General features: G+C 41.6%; 1 protein-coding gene across 2 annotated transcripts in view; it reads right to left on the reverse strand.

Annotated features, from left to right (window-relative positions):
- Positions 1-23,619, reverse strand: part of LOC310871082 (homer protein homolog 3-like) — a 57,282-nt gene that overhangs the window by 18,836 nt on the left and 14,827 nt on the right. The window contains exons 4-7 of one of the 2 annotated variants that reach the window (XM_083782556.1): positions 20,565-20,696; positions 19,231-19,335; positions 10,928-11,058; positions 1,750-1,906 (exon numbers count right to left, since the gene is read on the reverse strand). In XM_083782556.1, coding sequence (XP_083638682.1) covers positions 1,750-1,906; positions 10,928-11,058; positions 19,231-19,335; positions 20,565-20,696 — 525 coding nt within the window. Of the gene's footprint in view, positions 1-1,749; positions 1,907-10,927; positions 11,059-19,221; positions 19,336-20,564; positions 20,697-23,619 lie in introns of both variants that reach the window. The other variant, XM_083782555.1, reaches the window with a different exon arrangement.

Here is a 23,619-nt window from a genome sequence, read left to right on the forward strand (position 1 = left end):
AAAAACCCATGTTTCTATGTCAGTCATTCTCAAACATTTTCATGTCAAAGACCCCCCCAAAAAAAAATATGTAATTGCCCCCCCCCCCCCCCCCCAGAAGCAAAGATTTGAGTTAAAAACGTTCACTCTGAACGAATATATATTCAAATATTTGCGCCACATGTTCACGATTTTACAAAAATAGTAATAGTAATCTACAATCTACAAGCACTCGGTGCTGCGCTATACGAGCTTTAGCATTTTTCCAATAGCTAAAGAATAACATAATGCTTAAATCACCAAAAAGGGGGTTAATCAAGACCCGCGTGACCCTCTCTCTCGGGCAGATAAAGGCCACCACCCGCCTGCTGGGATTATCCATCTCTTGACATTTTTGAAAAGCAAAGAGACTGAGGGAGACAAGGAGAGCAACGCGCGTGCGCACACACACACACACACACACACACACACACACACACACACACACACACACACACACACACACACACACACACACACACACACACACACACACACACACACACACACACACACACACACACACACACACACACACACACACACACCAGTGTCACATTATTGTTCTTGTTTGGCTAAGGCTTTGGCTCGCCTGCAGCTCGTCTGCTGCCACTACAAGGTTTCACCGCACTGCCACGGACAATTGGATGTGTGTTGATCCCTGACCGTCAACTTCTGCCTTGCTTCTTTACAACGGGAAGAGATTTAAGCAATATTACACGAGAGGGGGTGGTTTAACGTCATTAATGCATGCCTGCGATGCTGCAGGAACGAGCCCGTGCAGGGCGAGTTCCGAAAGCACTGACAGATGTATAGTCACTACGACCACAAATGTCCCAAGAAACTAGCTAGCCTAGCCACCGAGTTTGGGAGTTTGGGAGAATAGAGCAGCTTAATTATTTGTTTTGATTAGGTGTGGAGTGGCGCTCGTCTGAACCACGGCTAGAAGGCTGTTTCAACCAATCAGATTGCTTCCTCAAATCAACCTGTTGTATGATATAAGACAATGATGGAAGACTGAAGACTTTAGCTATGATCAAGGGCCAAAACACAAGTCCACAAGACCTCCCCAGAAGCAAAGATTAGAGTGTAAAACGTTCGCTCTGAAAGAATATATATTCAAATATATAAAATATATATTTCAAAAATAGCAGTACAAGTTCATAGCACGGCACTCGGTGCCGCGCTATGAGCTTGTAGATCTGCCATTTTTTCAATATCTAAAAGTATAACATAATGCTTAGAACACCAAAAAGGGGTTCCCGCCTCCAAAATGGGTTTTAATGTAAGGGTTAACCCTAACCCTCTGCATTAAGATTGTCCATTTTGGTGTTAGCATTATGCTATGCTTTAGCTATTGAAAAATAGCAGATCTACAAGCTCATAGCGCGCCACCGAGTGGCGCGCTACGAGCTTGTAGGTCTGCTATTTTTGAAAAACCGTGGGGCAAATTTGGAAACATATAGGTAGAAACATAGGTATTTCAGAAAACTGTCACGATTTAGAAGACATTTTATAAAATGTCGACGTCAAACCTAAATGGGTTAAATGCCTATAATTGTAAATGGCTCTCACCTGGTCTCGTAGCCTGTCGGTCTCTTCCTGGTAGGCTGTAAATGGCTCTCACCTGGTCTCGTAGCCTGTCGGTCTCTTCCTGGTAGGCTGTAAATGGCTCTCACCTGGTCTCGTAGCCTGTCGGTCTCTTCCTGGTAGGCTGTAAATGGCTCTCACCTGGTCTCGTAGCCTGTCGGTCTCTTCCTGGTAGGCTGCCAGCTGCTTCTTCCACTGCTCCACGTTGGCGTTGGCCTCGTGCAGCGCAGCCACCAGCTTGCTGTTGCTGTCCTGAAGGGTGAACAGCTCCGCCTCCAGGTTGATCTCACAGATGGATCTGTGAGAGGAGACCATAGAGCAGGGTTCCATATTTTGACTAGAGTACCAGGCTGGGGGCCGAGTCTGCACGCGCGAGGTCGAGGTCTTGCCCTGAAAATTCATTTTCAGGGCAAGACCCCATTTGAAAAGGATGCCCAGTTTGACATGCATAGGCTACTGACCCCATTTAATGCCATTTATTTAAAAAAAAAAAAAATTGGAAATTCTTTCATGGGCCACAAGGGGGCGCTCTGTGGGCCGCAAATGGCCCGCGGGCCGCCTATTGGGGAACCCTGCCATAGAGTATTAGTATTAATATTATAAGGATAGAGACTGATCTGGCACGAAGCTCCGCCACCCCCCCCCCGCTATTCATGTCAGTGGAAGTTGCTCAGTGGCGTTTTGAAGCACCCGGAAGGACCGTCTATTTCCGCCTTTTTCCGTCGATTCAGCATTTGGCCACCTAATTTTGGTGCCCAAATGCGGAAGTGCAACCGAGCGCTCAATGTTAAAGCCCAGCTGCACAGGGTTTCCTCGTCATGAATCCACGGGTCCGCGACCGTCCGGCTGCAGTCCTTCCTCTTACCACTAGGGCCCAGTGCTTCAACGTTGGAGTGCCTCACTGGCCCCTTGGAGGAGACGCACGCACGCACGCAGTGGTGGAAAAAGTACTCAATTGTTTTTGTTTTTTTAATGGTTTTTTTTGTGGCCCTCACCTTTATTAATTTTTTTTGTATGGCGGGACAGGCTGACAGGAAATGGGGAGAGAGATGGGGGGGGAGGAAGACGTGCAGTAAAAGGCCGTCGGGATCGGGAGTCGAACCCGCGGCACGCTGCCAGACTGGATTGGCAGCCAAGGTGCCTGGACCGCTGAGCCATGGCCCAGGCCAGTACTCAATTGTTTTACTTAAAAAAAGTACCAATACTGCAATTTATAACTACTCCGTTACAAGTAAAAGTACGGAATTTAAAATGTACTTGAGTAAAAGTCGGCATCAAAATGTACTAAAATAGAAGATCGGCTATTTTCAAATGGCCAAAATGTATAGGGTTGAAGTGGTTAATGTATGTTTTCTAATCAAAATTAAAATCGCCAAAGTAACTAGTAACTAAAGTTTTCAAATAATTGTAGTGGAGTAAAAGTACAAATTTTGTAGTGGAGTAGAAGTAAAAGTACTGGCAATTGGAAATACTCAACAAATACCTCAAAATTGTACTTAACAGTACTTAAACAGTACTTAAATAAAAGTACTTACTTTCCACCACTGCATGCGCGCACGCACGCACGCACGGGCACACAGTTGTGTAAAAAGTACTCAAATGTTTTACTTAAGAAAAAAGTGTCAATATTGCAATGTAGACATACTCCGTTACAAGTAAAAAAAAGTCCGGAATTCAAAATGTACAAACGTATTGGCATCACAAATGTAGCCTACTTAAAGTGCCTAAAGTAAAAGTATATATTGCAGATCTCAATCTATCGTGGTTAAAATGGAGTTTGAAGTTACAATGGGTTTGTATAGGAAGGGGGAAGGGCAGCTAAAATGAATATCTTAACTTTAAAACTGTCTGTGGTGTTCACATAAGCCTGAGTAGACCAAAAAGTTTTTTTTGTCTCCTCTGGCCACCTTCTCCAAGAGTAAATGAAAAAAAAAAAAAACACGGGCAACTCACAACTCACACTCAAATATCTAAGTTGATATTTGGCTTCACGCCGCGTTGTGAACTTGTAGATCGGCTGTTTTCATTGCTTCTTAGGTCACATTCCCACCTACTACTTCGGTAGACTCCGCCCATCCACCCATGCGAATGGGCGGAGAAATTGGGATTCTTGCATATTTAATTTGCTGCGGTTTGCCTTCACACTGTCATACGCAGCAATTGGAAACGCAGCATGGTCTGGGACTGGATCTCTCTCTCTCTGCACGCAGCCACGCACTGTTCTTTTGGGCATGGAGGCACAGCGCTGAGCGCACTGATACAACAGACAGCAGCGCAAAATGTTTACAAGTTTATCGAGATGAAAGTCCCTACTCCCCACTAGTTCCCACACAGTGACAGCACTCCATGTTTACAGGACAGACAGACAGAATATTCTGTAGGATATAATAACACTGCAGTGTTTTTATGCGTTTCCTTAAGCAATTGATTAATGTACTCGTCCTCATTTCGATCGGGGCTTCAGTCTCCTCATTCGACCACGTCTATCCACGGTAACGGGACATCTTTGCGCTGCATAAAATATGCCTTCTCCGTCTCCAACTGTGTTCAACTCCTCACCCGCCACATCGTTTGCTTCATTTCCGTTATTTGCTGCGGATTGCATTCCCACCTGCACCGAATCGAAATCAAGTGCGATTGGAAGCGAAGCGAAACCCCCGTTTCTGGGCGGAGTAGAATACGGTTCTTTGCTGTGCATTAGGATTCGAATGAGCCTTCACAGCTGCCAAACAAAGCAAACTTTCGGACAATGTGCAGCAGGATTCGTTTTAATCACAGTAAAGCTTTCTGGTGTGAATGTCACCTTAATTAGCCTATTTGTTCTAATTCATGGATTACTGAAAAAATAAAATAATTGAATGTAGTTTTTAAAAGTCATGAAAAGTTTTTCTTTTTTGGTAATGTTTTTTGGAAATGTTTAGAAATAATAATAATAATAATAATAATAATGAAAATAAAAATAAAAAACTAATCTGTTTCCTCCAAAGTATAGTGAAGGGCCAATCAGGGCCCAAGTATGCAAATATGGGGCGGGTTTATCACCCAAATGTTGGAAATGCAGGTTCCACACAGAGATTCCAGACTAATTTCTACACAGTGATATTATTCTGGCCATGCCAGGCTACCAAAAGTTTGCAAATGGAATGAAAATGGGCCCTTATTGGAATCACGCTGGGCAAGACCTGTCCTACACTGTAGACGCTATCATTCGTTTGGGGGGCGGAAGTTGCTGGATTTTGGCGGAAATATCGCTCAAGGAAATGACGTTGATGCTTTACAAATCAGAATCAAATTCTCAGTGATAAGTGTTGGGGAAAATATCGTAATCCGGGGGAAAATACATGTTTTCCAGTCTCTGCCATAACCCATTCTGGGCAGGAACCCCTTTTGGTGTTTTAAGCCTTATGTTATACTTTAGCTATTGAAAAATAGCAGATCTACAAGCTCGTACCGTACCGTGCTACGAGCTTGTATACGTCTGCTATTTTTGAAAAATCGTGAAAATGTGCCTCAAATCTTTGAATATATATTATTTCTGAACGGAGGGGGGGGGGGGGGGGGGTTCCCTGGAACAACATATTTTCAGATGGGGGTCGGCAGGCAATTACATATATTTTTGGGGGTCCTTGACATGATATTATGGGCCGACATAGAAATATGGGGTTTTTCAGAAAACTGTCATGACTTAGAAGTCATTTTAGAATCTGATCTCAGGTCTAAATGGATTAAGTTGTGTGTGGCTTTACTGAGACCGAGGCCATTTAGGAATAGGGGTGGGGCATAGGGGGGATAGGCAGCCGCTTCGAGGGTAACCTCTTAGGGGCGCCACTTAAGCACTCCAAAAATATTTTTTTTCTGCACTGGTTTCTGCTTCAAGTGGGGGGATATCGGTCGGGCAACTGGCAACCCACACATTCACATTGGGTGAGGTGACAAATGTTAGACGCTAGGGGGGGTAGTCGCCACCGCCTAAAAATGAATCCTCTACGTGCTGCATGTTGCCTAGGAGACAGGCTTAACAGCCGACCCTTCCGGCCCAGGTTCAATGGGAAGGAAAAGAAAAAAGAATGGATTGGATTTGCCTCTCTGAGTCCCAAGTTAAGGCTCCTTTTTTTCCCTTTGTCCGTCAAAACCATAGAATGTAAAAAATATGGACAAAGCGTTCCCCGGGTCTAACAAGGACGTAAAATGAAGCCTGTAATTCCTTGCACTGTAAGTCGCCATATTTCTAGATCCGTTTGGGCCCAGCTGGCCATTGCCTGGCTCCGTTTTGGGCCCAGCTGGCCATTGGCTGGCCCAGACAACGAGGCGGGACTTCCCCCCCTTACTCTTCGTTGGTTTTTATTTTGACTGAACGGGGGGTGCTCCCGTTCATAGACTGTAACGTTAGCCACGCCCCTCAGAACATACGCAACTTTATGGTAATTTTTTTAATAAATGGGACCATCATTTTCCAAAAAGAATATTATGACATGAGAAATGAGACTTTAAACTAGTGACTGGAAGCAGAAAGTATTCATGACCATGTGTATTAAGGTAATACAGTCTAGGTAGGTGAAGTTGGGCCCAAATACATGGGCCTATATGGAGCTATGGGTTTTTTTTGGGCCCAATGACAGCGCCACAACAGGCCATTATATGAACTTTCAGGAAGTCCCGATTTCCTTAGTGGCTTCACGAAATATCTGTCTGACTGGTCAAAACAAGCTTTTTTTCAACGGACCACAAGTTATCATGTTTACACAAAGTATTTTCAAGATGCCAGGTGGAATTAATTAAATTAGTCTGGCGGTGGCGATCCAGCGTGGCTTTTACTTTTTAATTCTGCAGACAGTGCATATATATTTATTTTTACCAGGCATGACACCAACTCCAAGCATCACTCAACAAAACATGGTAGGTTAATAAAATGTATTAAATCCTCCAAAACCACGCGCCACCTAGGGCCCAACCGGCCCTGAATAGGGTTCACTCTCAGAGTTACAGACCTGTAAGGGCCCTTCAGGCTCCTAGAAGTATCAATCATTTTGAGATTGTTATAATGAATACTGATCTTCATACATACTGCCAAACTGCTCTATATAGCAGTGCAGCAGAGCATAAACATTTCAACTGCTACAGTAGTATAGCGCGCACGAGCACACGCGCGCACACACACACACACACACACACACACACACACACACACACACACACACACACACACACACACACACACACACACACACACACACACACACACACACACACACACACACACACACACACACACACACACACACACACACACACACACACACACACACACCTGTGGCCACGAGTGAGACTCTGAATGAATGCACCTATAATCCTCAAATTATTAGATTGTCCGTTAAAACAATCAAACTACAGCGCACGACTCAGGGATTCATGTTAATCCTTAGATATAGAGAACTCCCGATTCGAGAATACGAAGAGTTTCGCAAAGCCCAAAAGATAAGGAACAATCATTGTGCATACAGTAAGAGACTATACTCTGATATTCAAAAGACTGCTTTGGGGAAGGAGGGGGAGGACAGAACGCTGCGTTCATGGGCCAAGCAAGTTGAGCATTCTGCTCCACAAAATGCTCGCGAGTACCAAGGACACCCAGTAGACAGGCAGCCTAGAGGACATGCACACAGTGTGCGCTGGCACAGTTTAACCAATTTAGGCCTGACGTCAAAATTGTCTTCTAAATGCTGACAGTTTTGTGAAATACCTCATGTTTCTTTATCAGTGGTGCTCAATATTTCATGTCATGGACCCCAAAAAATATATGTAATTGGCCACCGACCTCCATCTGAAAATATGTTGTTCCAGGAAACCCCCCGACACAAAGATTTGAGTTAAAAAACGTGCTTGTAGATCTGCTATTTTTCAATAGCTAAGGTATAGCTAAGGTATTAAGGCTTATAATACACCAAAAGGGATTCCCGTTCTGAATGTGTTAAGGCAATCATCACTGTCATTACAATCTGTACTCCATGTTTAATCAACAGCGCTGGTAAAAACAGAACGCGTTTTATCATATTCCGTGGCTGTGTGTAGCCTTGTTTTCAAGGCTCAGAATGTTGGTTTATTGCAGCTCTGAACAAGAACATGGACAAAGAGATCCAGAGTATATGATTTGACATGCACAAATATACATGCGCAAATCATGATTGAAACTAACTAATAATAATAAATAAAAAAATTATATTGTATTGTTGTGTTAACACAGCCTTTGCGGAAGAGGTCATCTGTGATTCCTGCAGATGTACTAATGAAAATGTACTAATGAAATTAAAAAAAAGATGCATAGCTGCTTCCATTTGCACTTTCCCTGTGAACTGAATGTCACCTACTGTATATGCCATATTTCTCTGGCATTATTAATGAGAACAAGAAAAATGTCCTATTCTCTACCATTGAACGACTTTTCACCCCCCCCCCCCACAGTCCTACAAGCAGTCGTTCCCGGCTTCTAAAGCTAAGTGTAATGAGTTTGCATGCTTTTTTTATAACAAAATGTGTAACATTAGAGCTGTATTCCATTACTGCTTGTTTTTTTTATGTTTATGCCTTGCTTTTCTTTTCTTTTTTTCCATTGCTCTGTAAAGCACGTTGAGCTGCATTTCATGTCATGAAAGGTGCTATACAAATAAAGTTTTATTATTAGTATTACTATATATAGCTTTATTATCTTAACCACAATGGCACCATTTAATTGTTCGTTTTGCTGGAAAAGATACATTCCGAAGCGAAGCAGAAAGCTACCCGAGTTGAGTTCTGCTCAAACAGCACAGGTATAATTGTAAGGTTTCTTTTTTGTAATGGCTAGCAATTCAGGGCTGGAGCCAGCATAGTTTTTTCTTTGTCCAGAAAGGTCCAAATTAAATGTCTTATCGTCCCTGAACTCTTTCCAGAAAGGTTGACATTTTTGCCATAGCAACAGGCCACCATGGTAACTTCAGTAGTAAAAGTGGCACTGTGTGGGGTATGACAGCTTAATTAGTGGGAGGATCACACAGCACTTCTTCCAGGTTATGTGAAGAGACCCTTTTATGCACACGTCCCACAATATTGGGATAGTAATGGAAGATTATGCTTCCCGGGTTTTGGGGGGGAAATGGAAGGCGGGGCTTTTCAGATTAAAATCTCCCCATCTGATGGCACGCTTTTATTCTGAAAGAATTACCCGGCAGAAGAAGTGTTAATTAGATTTAGCCTTGAAGACCCAAAACTAAAGAATATGTTCACATTCTCTAAATTGTGTAGACTTCTTGTAAATTAATTAGTGTAAAATGAAGGTATAAGGCTCCATTTGGTTTCAATTTGACACTATCAAGAGTTAAAGATCTATAAGGGTCCATTTGGTTAGCAACTCTCCATCATTTAGCTGGGGCCCACCTGGAACCCCCTCAGGGACCACTGGTGGTCCCTGGACCACTGGTTGAGAATTAAAATCCAGTGCAATCGGTATAGCGTTCTAAACCACCACCCAAGCTCATAGTGCGGCACCGAGTGCCGCGCTACGAGCTTGTAGATCTGCTATTTTTCAAAATGTGGTGCAATTATTTGAATATATTATATTCTTTCAGAGCGAACGTTGTTTTCGTCGACTAAAACTAAGACGAATTTATTTTCGTCGACTACCTTTTTCCACTGACGAAAACTAAATGGAAACTAAATGAAAACTAATATAAGCTATGATGACTAAAACTAAGACAAAATATACCGACAATTTCGTCAACAAATAAAAACTAGACTAAAATGTTAGGAAGGGACCTAGTGGACAAGAGATCCAGTATAAGTCATTTTACACTTGGTTGCATGCTGAGAATAGCCGATCTACAAGCTCGACGCGTTGTGAGCTTGTAGATCGGCTATTTTCAGCAAGTGTAAAAAACAGTCATTACGACGCCATCAAGGCCCGCCAAAATACATTTTAGTCGACTAAATCAACTGTAGATTGAGTCGACTGAAATTTAGTCGACTAAAACGAAAACATTCCAGGTGACTAAAATGTGACTAAAACTAAATGAAAGCTATTCAAAAGACCATGACTAAAACTAAAATCAAAATGTGCTGCCAAAAGCAACACTGCAGAAGACTCAACTACTTTCACAGCGTCTATCTTTACAGAACTGGTCCTCGAAGTGGGGTCCAATGACCCTGGGGGGAGTCAATGAGGGGGTTCCAGGGGGTCCACAACACAGCTACATTATTGATAGTTAGGAACCAAATGGACCCTTACAGGTCTGTAACTCCAATAGTTACAGTATGGCCTAATACATAAACCAAACCAGGGGTCCTTGAAATGAAAAAGTTTAAGAACCACTGCTTTTCAGAAAGTTTCAGAATGCTGCTGCTCGAGTCCTTACTAATACCAAGAAAGTGGATCATGTGATGTCACTCCAGTTCTCAGAATTTAAATAATGTCTGTCAATATAATGTATTAAAAAATAATACTGTTGGTTGATAAAGCATTGAAAGGTTTAGGGCCAAAATACATTTTGTAATTCTGTTCCCATATAAACATGGAGAACGTTTTTATGGACGATACACAGTACGTTATCTGGTTTTATCTCCCAGATCAAAGCGTTCCCGTTTGCTGCTGGCTTTTTGATTAATTTCTTGTAATATGCTATAATTTTGGTTTGTACTGAGCTTGTCCTAATTTGAATTTACCGGTGTGTTCTCCAAACTCTCTTATTATTATTATTATTGCATTAAAATGTAATTGTATAATGTCTTGCGACCCTTAATGTATTGTGTAAAGCACTTTGAATTGCCTTGTTGAAATGTGTTATGCAAACAAACTGTACTATGCCTGACTGTTCCCAGCTCAAAAGCAGTGCCGGAAAGTAACTAATAAGTATAGTATAGTATAGTATAGTATAGTATAGTATAGTATAGTATAGTATAGTATAGTATAAGTACTTAACCCATTTAGACCCGAGGACGATTGTACAAATGTCTTCTAAATCTTGACCAATTTCTGAAAAACCCATTGTCGTTCTCAAACATTTTCATGTCAAGGACCCCCCAAAATATATGTAATTGCCCGCCGAGCCCCATCTGAAAATATGTTGTTCCAGAATTATACATTTTGGCCATTTGAAAATAGCCATAAAAGATTACTTTCTACTTTTGGCGCTTTAAGTACATTTTGATACCATTATTTTGTACTTTAACTCAAGTACATGTTGAATTCCAGACTTTTAATTGTAACGGAGAATTTCTATATTGCAGTATTGATACTTTTACCCAAGTACAAAATGTGAGTTGTGTGCGTGTGCGCACGCGTTAGCGTTACCCTTCGGAGAGCATCTTCTTAATGCGTTCCTTCTCGGCAGAGAGGGTGATATCTGCGCTCTGGCTCCGGAACATCTTGTCCTCGGCCCCGTTGGGACACATCTGCGGAGACTGCAGTTCATCTCCGAGGTCCTGAGACATGCAACCGGTAACGCACACATTAATAAACACGCACGCATGTAGACGACACACTGGAGTTCATCTCCGAGGTCCTGAGACATGCAACCGATAACGCACACATTAATAAACACACACGCATGTAGACGAGAGACTGGAGTTCATCTCCGAGGTCCTGAGACATGCAATCGGTAACGCACACATTAATAAACACACACGCATGCGTGTTTGTGTCTTTATGTCTGGTGTTGGTTAAAACAATATTGAACCAATGGAAAGTATTACAAAGTGCTTTGGTGAAAACCTCCTAACTCCATTGGATCCTCAAACTATCTGCCAGACCAGCTTACTCAAGCCATCATTTTACAATTATGATTTATGAATCAGTGCTATTGAACACCCTTTACATCTGTGTGAACAAAATAATTATTTAAGCAATTAAAAAGCGCATCAACAAGAACCTCCTAACTCCACTTGAGCTGGATTTTTTTTTTGTTTCCATTTCCTGATAAATGAACATTTTGGAGTTAGGTGGTGGTGGTTATACAACAGTATAACTGATATTAACTTATGCTGTCGCTGTAGCCAAGTAATAATAATAACATACATGAAATAGACAAATAAATTAATATGAAAGACCCACCTGTGAGAACTAGAGCAGCAACCGATCAGTAGCATGAGAAGATAGAAAGACACATCTCTCAGTGTGATTTAAAGGGACTGTGACATGAAATGGTGGCGGCGGTGGTTCAGGGGTAGAGTGCCTGGATGGTAACGTAAGGTTGCCAGTTCAAACCCGGGCTCCCCCAGAGTTACTGTCGAAGTGTCCTTGAGCAAGACACTGAACCCCTAATTGCTCCCGATGTGCTAGTTGGTGCCTTGCATGGTTTCCGCTGCCATCGGTGTATGAATGTGTGTGTGAATGGGTGAATGTAATGCACAATCTCTGTAAAGCGCTTTGGATAAAGGCGCTATATAAATGCACCATTTACCATTCATGAAATAAATGTAGTTTTTCTTTTTGGATTTCACAGCTCAATTGCACCCCAAAAACCTGAACTTTTTAACATTCCGTAGATTTTCTGTGGTCTGGGGGGTTTTCTGCCTCAAACAAGTGGACTGCAGTGGACTGTGAGGTAAGAGTCCACAAATATGACATAGGACTTTGCCAGCAGATTTTTTTTGCCCGTTTTCATTGCAGCTCAAAATGATAATGATAACGATAATGAATTTATTTATATAGCACATTTCTAGACGAAGTCACAAAGTGCTTTACATCAAGAGAACAATAAACGATCAATCCATGCAATAGCCGGCATAAAAATACAAAAACATACATAACTAGAACTGCACTCTGTCGAGTGCAGACTTGCTTGTTGCACACTAGTAGGCCATAAATGGCCAACTAGTGCGCAAGCAGAGCGCGCAAGTACTTTCGACCGCTGTAAACTGTCAAATCTCAGTATATCTGCGAAGGAACGTTTGAAATGTAAAATTATTAGGTGTAACTATTTGCTACCTACCTACTTTATGCATATAAACACCTAGTATTATTACGTATGGTTCAAGTTTCTATCTATATAAGAAATACAGTTTTATCGATGTAGATATATTCTAGATCCCTTTTTAGGTTTTCAAAGAAAAATAAATCATTGATATGTGATGAAAAAAAAGGTATATAAACTGAATTAAAATATATTATACAGTATAGTTATTTTATTATTTATTGTAAATTGTCAATTGTTTTAAATGTATTTCATCTTGGATTATAGTGATATTAATACTAAATCATGATCAGAGTAATATGTGTCTCTAACTTTGTCTCTAAATTTGTTAAAATATACATGATCTACAATACTTCCGTAATCTGTAGTTAGATTTGTATTTAATTGTTTAAAGCCTAATCTTGACATGAAGGTCTTTATAGTTCTATCTTTCTCAGTATAATGGTCTTCATTGAAATATCCTATTATCATAATTGCATATAATACTATATAGAGTATGTAGTTGTAAGTTGTTTAGCTAGTCATACATATACACACCACGTACTCTGGTCCCAGCAGATCAGGCACAATTTGCTATTTTATTTTACTGATTATGTATATAGTATACGTATGACTAGCTCTAAATGATGACGTAAGACATACGTATACATATACATATACTATATAGAGTATGTAGTTGTAAGTTGATTAGCGGTATACTGTGGTTACTTTGCGCCAAAAACCGAGACAGAAACCCGCCATTTTATGCGTATGCCAATAAAACAGCAAATCTGTGCCTGGTTTGCTGGGACCAGATCACATAAATGACCATATGTCTTATGTCATAATTTAGAGCTAGTCATACATATACACACCACGTACTCTGGTCCCAGCAGATCAGGCACAATTTGCTAGTTTATTTTACTGATTATGTATATAGTATACGTATGACTAGCTCTAAATGATGACGTAAGACATATGGTCATTTATGTGATCTGGTCCCAGCAAACCAGGCACAGATTTGCTGTTTTATTGGCATACGCATAAAATGGCGGGTTGCTGTCGCGATGAACGATGACCGGGCAAATGTATTACTTGCGCGCTCTGCTTGCGCAAGTAATAATACAATAATGACAGTTAGGAAAAGGCTTTAAGATAAAGGTGGGTTTTCAGCAGAGTTTTAAATGTGGATATTGATTTTGCTTAGGTGACGTAGGTGGGCCTATATACCTAGTACTGACTTAGGTCAGTAGGTATAGGGCATTCCAGAGTATGGGGGCCCTGGTTGCAAAGGCCCTGCCGCCCTTATAGTGACAAGCTGAGCTGTAGGCGTCTCCAGGAGGGCTGAGGACATGAGTGGGCGCACAGGCCTGTAGGGTTTCAGCATGGCGGAGACGTACAGTAGCTATAGGAGCCTGGCCATTCAGGGCTTTAAAAGTCATGAGTAAAAATGTTAAAATAAATTCTGAAACTAACGGCTTCAGAACATACAGAGAAAACCCCAGGCCACGGCAAATCCACTGAATGTTCAAAGTTCAGGTTGTGTGGGTGTATTCGAGGTCATAAAACCTAAAAGAAAAGAAATCTAAAAATATATGAAAATGAATGTCATGAAACCTTTAAAGCTGCTATAAGCAATAATATGTCAACATTTTAATGATTTTTTTTTTTTTTTTTTTTTTTTTCAGACAGCCAGCAATGAGTAGAACACTCCCAAAAACAATGTAGTCTCTGTGACACATCTAGAGGGGCCTCAATCTGCATGCAAAGTTCCTAGAAGCTTTGTCATTGGTCAGAAAAAAAAAACCTGGTCGCAATGACTAACCAATCAGGAAGTAGACGGGCAAATCGAATCAATGACAAAGCTTCTAGGAAAATCTTTGACTGCAGATTGCGGCCCCTAGATGTGTCAGAGACAAAAACAAATTGTAGCGTTCTACCCATTGCTGGCTGTCTGAATACCAAAAAATAAAAATAAAATAAAAGGTCATTAAACTTTTGATATATATTATTGCTCATAGCAGCTCCAAGCATGCGAGATACATTGCACAAAGTCATGACATGTTTATCTCTGTCGTACTCCGTTTCAGTTCAAGCACAGTGCTACTGATGAGGAGGCATAGCGCACATTTAAATGATGCAGTTCGCCTTCATTCAGGGAACTGGGATTTCCATGTGTTCAATAAATCGCTTAAGCAATTTAACCCATTTTGACCCGAGATCAGATTCTAAAAATGTCTTCTACATCCTGACAGTTTTCTGAAAAAGCTATGTTTCGCATGTCAGTCGATTTTTCAAAAAAAGCAGACCTACAAGCTCGTAGCGCGCCACTCGGTGGCGCGCTATTAGCTTGTAGATCTGCTATTTTTCAATAGCTAAAGCACAACATAATGCTAACACCAAAAGGGGTTCCCGCCCAAAATCGCTTAATTTATTGAACACTGGAAATCCCAATTCCCCAAACTTGAAATTTGAGACAAACCACATAAAATCTATAGCACTCGAGAGAAAATGCACAAGCTTTTCCCGACTCGGGCAGATGTGACTGAGGCCTAATTGTTTCTATTGACGCGGCATACTCAGCTGACCACGTATTCATCATCGTATCGGTCGGCAGTGGAGGAAAGTAACTAAGTACATTTACTAAGTGCTGTACTTCAGTACAATGTTGAGGTTTTTGTACTTTACTCGAGTATTTTCAATTTCCAGCACTTTTACTTCTACTCCAATACATCTCAGAGGGCAAATATTGTACTTTTCCTCCACTACAATTACCGGTATATAAAAGCTTTAGTTACTAGTTACTTTGTATAGCTTTTGGTTATGGTTACAGAACATACATTAACCACTTCAGCTCTATACACAATTATACATTTGAAAACGTTAAATGGGACATTCTACACAATAAGTACTTTTACTTATTGTTTTATTTGTTTTATTTGTTTTTGGTACTTGGTAAGTGCATTTTGAAGCCACTAAAGTTAGAACTTTTACTCATTTTGAATTCCGGACTTTTACACGTAACGTATTTCTAAATTGCAATATTGATACTTTTACTTAATCAGACCAGTGTGTGTCCAGTGGAAACCTCGTATGAATCTGATCTCAGGTCAGAATGGGTTAAGTTAAAAAGTAGTACTTGTCTCCTTCCCCCCCACCACTGTCAGTCGGAGACCTCTCTCTCTGCCCTGTGCTCTGCACTGCTGGACAGCCCAGGATAATTTCATCCTCGCCCTACTTCTCCTTTCTTTTCTCTGGAGACGAGTGACCCAGCTCTCCTCTCCTTTCCCTCTTTCTCCATACTTTTTTCAGCTTCACCTTTTGTTTTGACGACTGCACTTTGATAAACTGTCACTCGATCTAACAGACGAATTCAGAAGCGGGTCTCATGGTCGCAGCAAACGTATTTCCTGTAGGCGGAGCCGACATATCTGCGGTGCAAACTTGCAGGTCTTCTACTACATTGAATGGTTAAACGTTACTCTTTTACCTGCTTTTTACTAACACTAACTTTACAAAGATGCCCAGAACTGGGATGAACCTGTGTAGTTTATGGCTGCTCTAACAGTAGTGGCAAGTGGCAACATTCAACTTTGGAGAGAAACGGAATGTCAAAAAATACACAGAGGTGGCTGAGACCAGAGCCATAGAGTAATGGTTCAGACGAAGCAGTGAAAGGTCCTGAAAGATACATAACGTCAGTCTTACCCCAATACCCAATCTTTCTGTTGTATGAACACAAGGCTGCTGCACTTTATACCTCATACTAAGTATTTAAAGTATGAGGTATAAAGTACAGCATCCTTGAGTTTACACTGCAGATATGTCGTCTCCGCCTACAGGAATGTCACAGTCACAGACTTTTGTCATTTATTGTACAGTCTAGGTCTTGTATTCCTATGTTTTGTTCCCTGGTCTAGTTTTCATGGTTCTATGTTTGTTTGCTCCAGCTGTGTCTCATTTTGTAATCAACCCTCATGTGTATATCAGTCTTGTTCCCTAGCCTGGTTAATAAACCAGACTAATATCGCACGGACCGCGGGATATTAGTCTGGGGAGGCTCAGTTTGGATTTCATTTCCAGGGGGGGGGGTTGAAACATTTTCTCTTTGACGCAATTGGTCAGAGCTACTGTCAGTCAAAGGTCTCAAGCATTGAAAGTCACTGTACCAAAGCCTGCCCATATTGCATACCGTGTCCTGATTGGCCGCCCCATTTCTCTGGTGTAGGAAATGGGCGTACAATTGAGCCTCTCCAGACCGTAATCCGCCGGCAGGCAATTTATTTTTGCCAACGGCTGATTCGGTCTGGTTTATTAACCAGGCTACTTGTTCCCCAGTCAGTGTTTGTTGAGTCATTGTATCCTGTCACCTGTTTCAGTCTGTTTTAAGTTATTTCATGTTCACCTGTCTTCTGAATTAAAACACCATTTAATGGTTTCCAACACTACATGCCTGGCTGTCCTGCGTTTGGGTTCTTACCTCACCTACACGTGACAAGGAAATACGTTTGCTGCGACCATGAGACCCGTTTCTGAATTTGTCTATATGGGGGTTAGGAATTTAGCAGCCACAGAGGCCAGCAACTCTTAAAGGGTTCATAACTCAAATATCTGTTTAAAATGGAAACAATAGCAATCAATAGTCATAGATATTGGATCACTCCTTTAAACTGAAACTAAGAATACATGTAAGCAACGCAACCTCAGCACTCACAGAATTAGATTAATAATACATATAATTAAAACAATATATATAGATATAGATGTGCGTGAGTATTTTTTTGTGAGAACACTGTGATGTTGTGGGAAAAATAAAGTGTCTTTAGTATAGATTTGAGGTGGCTGGTCGAATTTGGCCACGTTCCAGCTACTGTGGCTGGTGGGCCAGAAAACATAATCAGCCGGCCCTCTCCATTCCCCTACAACTGAGTTACAAATTGGATTTTACCGTGTACAGTATATACAGTATCTAACCCATTCTGACCTGAGATCAGATTCATACGAGGTTTCCGCCGGACACACACTGGTCTGATGAACCCATTCTGACCTGAGATCAGATTCTAAAAAATGTCAGTCGTTCTTCGATTTTTCAAAAATAGCAGACCTACAAGCTCGTATCGCGCCACTCGGTGGCGCGATATGAGCTTGTAGATCTGCTATTTTTCAATAGGTAAAGCATAACATGATGCCGACACCAAAATGGGTGCCCGGTCAGAATGGGCTAAAGAACAAAGTAGAAACGTGGCATGCAACTCAATCTGATCCTAAATGTAATGCATTTAGACATGAGGACGATTCTATAAATGTCTTCTAAATCCTGACAGTTTTCTTTTAAAAAGAAACCTATGTTTCTATGTCAGTGGTTCTCAAACATTTTCATGTCAAGGACCACCAAAAATATTATGTTAATTGACCCCCCAGATGCAAAGATTTGAGTTACAAACGTTCGCTCTGAAAGAATATACATTCAAAGATTTGCACCACATTTGCACGATTTCTTTCAAAGAGTGCCGCGCTACGAGCTTATAGAGCTGCTATTTTTCAATAGCTATAAAGATACACAATGCCCATAATGCTTAAAACACCAAAAGGGGGTTCCCGGGTTAAGATGACTCACGGGTGTGTTGTGTAGAACGAGCAAGGCCAAATCTCTGTCGCTGTCAAATTCTCTCAGTCAAAACTATTAATTGCAATCACAGCGGTCGCACTTCCTTTTCTTCAGCTGTCCCCATTGTAGGCCTAATGCCCGAGCCGACTTCTTCCTGCGCGTAACAATGCCATTTCCTGGACACACACACACACAGTCTTTCCAAAGGATGTAAATACCCTGAGAGGAAGGGACTTGTATAGCAATCCCCCCCAATTCCCCCCATTCTGCAAGACACCAGGAAAGAGAGATCTGTTTCCCTTTAGACCAGAAAACTATTTGAATAGTAAGACTTACGATTCAAATACTGTTCTGGTCTAAAATTCTTAATAGTAAGGCTGTCTCCTTATAGTTAATCGATGGGTTTGGTCTTGGGTTGATTGTTTTCCGATGCCGAATAAATTATTATTTAAAAAAAATGATGAGCACATATCTTAGTTATACTCTATCCTTTAATTCTACCAGTCTATAATTATATAGGCCAATAGCCACTAGGGCAATGAGAAATCAGCATTAGACAGTTCAGTTATTGGCGAAAATGTGTCTATTTTCAGTCACCCATGTATAGGGATGCTAGGGTTCATTCATAGTGTTAATGTTCATAGTATCTTTGTTTGTTCTGTGGTGTACTATACCTACACACATACTAGCGTCATGTCCAGGAGGTGTACTTGTACATTAAGCCGCCTCGCGCTACAGAAACAGGAGAAGGGCTGCTGCCCTGTGGGCCACATGGCTCTGCAAGGCATGCTTTACTACACTGTGCATTTAGTAAATGGTGCATTTATATAGCGCTTTTATCCAAGGCGCTTTACATAGATTGTGCATTACAGTCACACACGCATTCATACACCGATGGCGGAGGAAACCATGCACGGCACCAACCAGCACATCAGGAGCGTTCAGTGTCTTGCTCAAGGACACTTCGACACCAACTCTGGGGGGAGCCCGGGTTCGAACTGGCAGCCTTGCGGTTACCATCCGGCGACTCTACCCCTGAGCCACGGGCCGCCCTGTGACATTCAGTCCACGTCTTTTGAGGACAACTGAACTCACCTGAGGAGCGGCGATGTTGAGGGCTTGGTTGGCCAGCTCCTTATCCTGTGACTTCTCTCGCGCCATCCGAGCTGCATCTTTCACCTCCTTAAACTTCTCGGAAAACTTAAAAAAAGGTTCAGAGAATATTTAGGATTTAGTCCAATTAGGTACACAGCAGGATAGAAAGCAACGCTGAACTCAAATCAGAACTGAAGCTGTGAGTTTAAACCTGCAATCCGGGACTTTTGTAAATTAATAAAACATTATTTTAGGGTAATAACTAGAGATGTCCCGATACTGTATTGGTATCGGCCCTTATTTGTCATATCGGGTCATAATTATCGGTATCAGCAAATATGCCAGTCTAACCACCGATCTGACACAGGGGGTAAGGGGTTGACACTATGGCAGGTATATAAAATGTTAGGGGCATGTGGAGTTTGCTTTGGAGTTGCCCAAACTGCAAGTGCACATAAGGAGAAGGAGTCTGCTATAAACGCAACATGAGATATATAGCTAGATAGCTATAAACACAACACAAAATCACAACACTGGTATCGGTATTCGGCATCGGCTCGGTATCGGGAACAAAAACAGCGTATCGGGACATCCCTAGTAATAACAGTATTGATTGTGTACCCTTACGTACCCATTTGCAACTTTGAGTGTGTACAAATGGAACTAAGAGGACCCACAATCCGTTAGAGTTAAAATAACACTGAGGATCTGAATCTGAACTGAATCTTTGGTCAACTTTAAATATTCACATCATTGCACATTTACGTGAAATACATGAAATTTGTCACAAACAGTGTTGATTTCTTTGACTAAAACTAAGACGAAACATTTTTGTCGACTGCCTTTTTTCACTGACAAAAACGAAATAAAAACTAAGCCATGCTGACTGAAACTACCGGTATGACTAAATATACTGCGGATTGTGTCAACAAACATACAAAAATGTTAGGAAGGGGACTAGTGGACAAGAGATCCAGTATAAGTCATTTTACACTTGGTTGCATGCTGAAAATAGCCGATCTACAGTGTACAATCAGCCATCACGACATCAAGGCACGCCAAATACATTTTAGTCGACTAAATCAACTGTACATTTAGTCGACTAAAATCGCATGATATTTAGTCGACTAAAACTAGACTAACACTAAAACATTCCAGGAGACTAAAATGTGACTAAAACTAAATTAAGTTTCATTCCAAAGACTATGACTAAAACTAAAATAGTGTGCTGCCAAAAACAACACTGGTCACAAAAAAGGTCCCGGATTGCAGCTTTTCCACCGCCTTTGCGACGGACGGACGGACAGACGGACGGACGGACGTTCTCAGTTCACCTGATGCAGCTGCTGCTCCGTAGCGAAGCCCAGGCCGTACACAGTGTTGGCCCTGCTGTCGGCCCACTGGCCGAACTTCTGCGACGTCTTGGTGAAGGTCATGCTGGGTGTGAGGCTGCAGTTGATGATCGCCTGCACGGCAGAGAAGGAACAGAGCGGTCAAAGTCTCCGCGTTGCAGTTTACAGAGGACGGTAAAGGACGACGCAAAGGCAGCAGGAGCCACATCAAGGACAAGGGATGCCTGTGGCGATATGGCAACACATTTTTGCTCTGTACGTTATAGCACGTGTTGTATTACATTTCATAATTTGTGAGTTTCAAATGTAGACCTAACAGGTGTTTCAAATGTGTCCCCAACACCTGTTTGGTCAAAACAAACAAATAAAAAAAAACAGGAATTTAAAAAAACTCCAAAAAGGAATTTGCGTTCCTTTTTGGTGTGTGCCAATAAAGAAATGGAAATGTGAGTATTTTGTCCGCCATTTATTACATTTTTGGATGTGCTACCTTTTTAAATTCCTATTTTTGTAAGTATACTGGATTTTGAGCGATGGAAATAAGGGAATTAGCACAACACCCCAATGCCCCATTCAATTCAATTGCAATTCAATTGATTGAGGTCTTATGGTAGGAAAAATAGCCAATAATGCGCAATTCTTTCTTAGTAGTTAAACAACTAGTCGACTAGTAAACTAGGCAACTAGACAACTTGTAAAAAACAATCGACTAGAAGTGAATGCCCTAGCGCTGCACTGTATGTACAGTATATCGGGCAGTTGCTGCTTCTACTGTATCTGCATGAGTAAGTGACAAATAAATCCCTCTCGATTTCCTAGATCCTAAAGCCCCGATATTTGACTTGTTTCTTTCTTTTCCTTGTCCTTTCTTTCTCCAATTTCTCCTGTAGGGTAGCTTGTATGAAAAAGGATTTGACCCAAATCTGTAATTGTGTGATGTGACAATAAAGTTGCTTCTGAAATTCTGATGTGAATTATCCTCTCTTAGTATTGATTCATCTTAACCCATTCTGGGCAGGAACCCCTTTTGGTGTATTAAGCATTATGTTATGCTTTAGCTGTTGAAAAATAGCAGATCTACAAGCTCATAGCGCGGTACCGAGTGCCACGCTACAAGCTTGTAGGTCTGCTATTTTTGATAAATCGTGAAAATGAGGCACAAATCTTTGAATATATATTCTTTCAAAGCGAACGTTTTTAACTCAAAGCCTTGCTTCTGACCCTGGAACTACATATTCTCAGATGGGGGTCGGCGGCCGATTACATGTATTTTTGGGGGTCCTTGACATGAAAATGTTTGAGCACCACTGACATAGAAACATAGGGTTTTTCAGAAAACCGTCAGGATTTTAGAAGAGATTTGTAGAATCGTCCTCAGGTCTAAATGGGTTTATATTTATACTGCTTGTTGATCCATGTGGATGTCGTGATTCATCACTTCACCAGCCTCAATAGTGACAGAAGTGGCCTCATACTGCAGGAACAAAGGGGGGGTGGTAACATCTGCACTTATTACTGAAGACAGCTGCATGTTTGCATTAACCGTCTACTGGTAATCCAGGCAAACAGATGCTATGGAGCTCTTTATGCACTTTGGTCTAGTTCACAGTCACACCCTTTCAAAAAGGGAAACGTTGATGATTTTTAATATAAATCCTATTGTTCTGATGTAAATATATATCTTCTTACAATGGGATTTATATTACAAATCCCCCCCAGCCCCACCTAAAACAATGTTCTGTATGATTACAGAATGCATGGCCGATGTAGATCGTATAAAGGAGAGGGAAAGCATGGCGTTCGACTTCGGCCAACAGACTGGATTAAAAACACTTCTCTATTGGAAACTACGGACCAACACATTGCACAAGCACCCTGCAGGCATCTTTAACATTCGGGGCAAGACGGTAAAGCACCTTATATTTTGCATTTGTACATGTTCGGAAGCCTTGCCGGCTCCGCTGGTACAGTATCCTTGCAGTGACCACATAACTGGTACAGTATCCTTGCAGTGACCACATAACTGGTACAGTATCCCTGCAGTGACCACATAACAGGGAGAAGAGCAAAATGTCAAAATCGATAAGAGACGGCCTGGGCCGGCCAAGTGGTCCAGGCACCTAGTCCTGACAGCGTGTCACGGGTTCGAGTCCCGATCCTGGCGACCTTTGCCCCATCTCTCTCCCCCCTTTCCTGTCAAACTACTGTTAATGTATCAATAAAGGCAAAAAGACATCTTTAAAAAAAACAAATCGATAAAAGACATCTATACGAGAGTCTTAATAAGGCTAACGGGGTTGGCGAAAGGGTCTTTCTGTGTGGAGTTTGCATGTTCTCCCCGTGTCCCCTATAGGGTAGGTACCCTCCCAAAAAACATGCAGTAATCCTGGTCTCTAAACTGCCTGCCCCTGGCCTGCCGGGGCGCCTGATGGAGGGGAAAGGAACTGGTTGGAATAACGTGTTCCTTCCACGCGCTACGTCCAACCAGGGAGACTCCCCCCCGTCAGGTGTAAAGGAGCAACTTGGACACTCAGGCATGAAGGAAGCATGAGTTCAAGTCCGTTGCTCTCCCCTTGTCCCCCATACCTGTATATGGGGACTAGGTTGGTGGAGGGTGTGTAGAGCCCAGGATCACATTAGATGATTGACACAGGGGTGAAAAATGGGTTATAAAATCGTGGGATAAAAATTATTAAAAAAATAAAAATAAAGGCTAACATTACACAGAAGAGTAATTGTAGAAAAGTATTTGTTTTCCACACATCTCCTAGACTCCTATACTGTACCAGCCAGAACCATGGGATTTACCTTCACATGCTCTATATTTTGCACAACTACTGTAATTTCTCCCGGTTAGAAAGCAGCCCAGCTCCAAACGTTAGGGGGGAAAAAACCTAGGAAAGGTGGCTGGTGATGGCACCTCATTTTCTTTATCACACGAGAGAGAGAAAAAAACACATTAAGGGGTCTGTCCTATTTATAACCAGTTCACGTCATCTCAGGCATAACGATAATGGAATTGATTTAACCAGTTCAG

Source organism: Protomyctophum parallelum (genome assembly GCF_964188405.1).
Source record: "Protomyctophum parallelum genome assembly, chromosome: 14".
Lineage (NCBI taxonomy): Eukaryota > Metazoa > Chordata > Actinopteri > Myctophiformes > Myctophidae > Protomyctophum > Protomyctophum parallelum.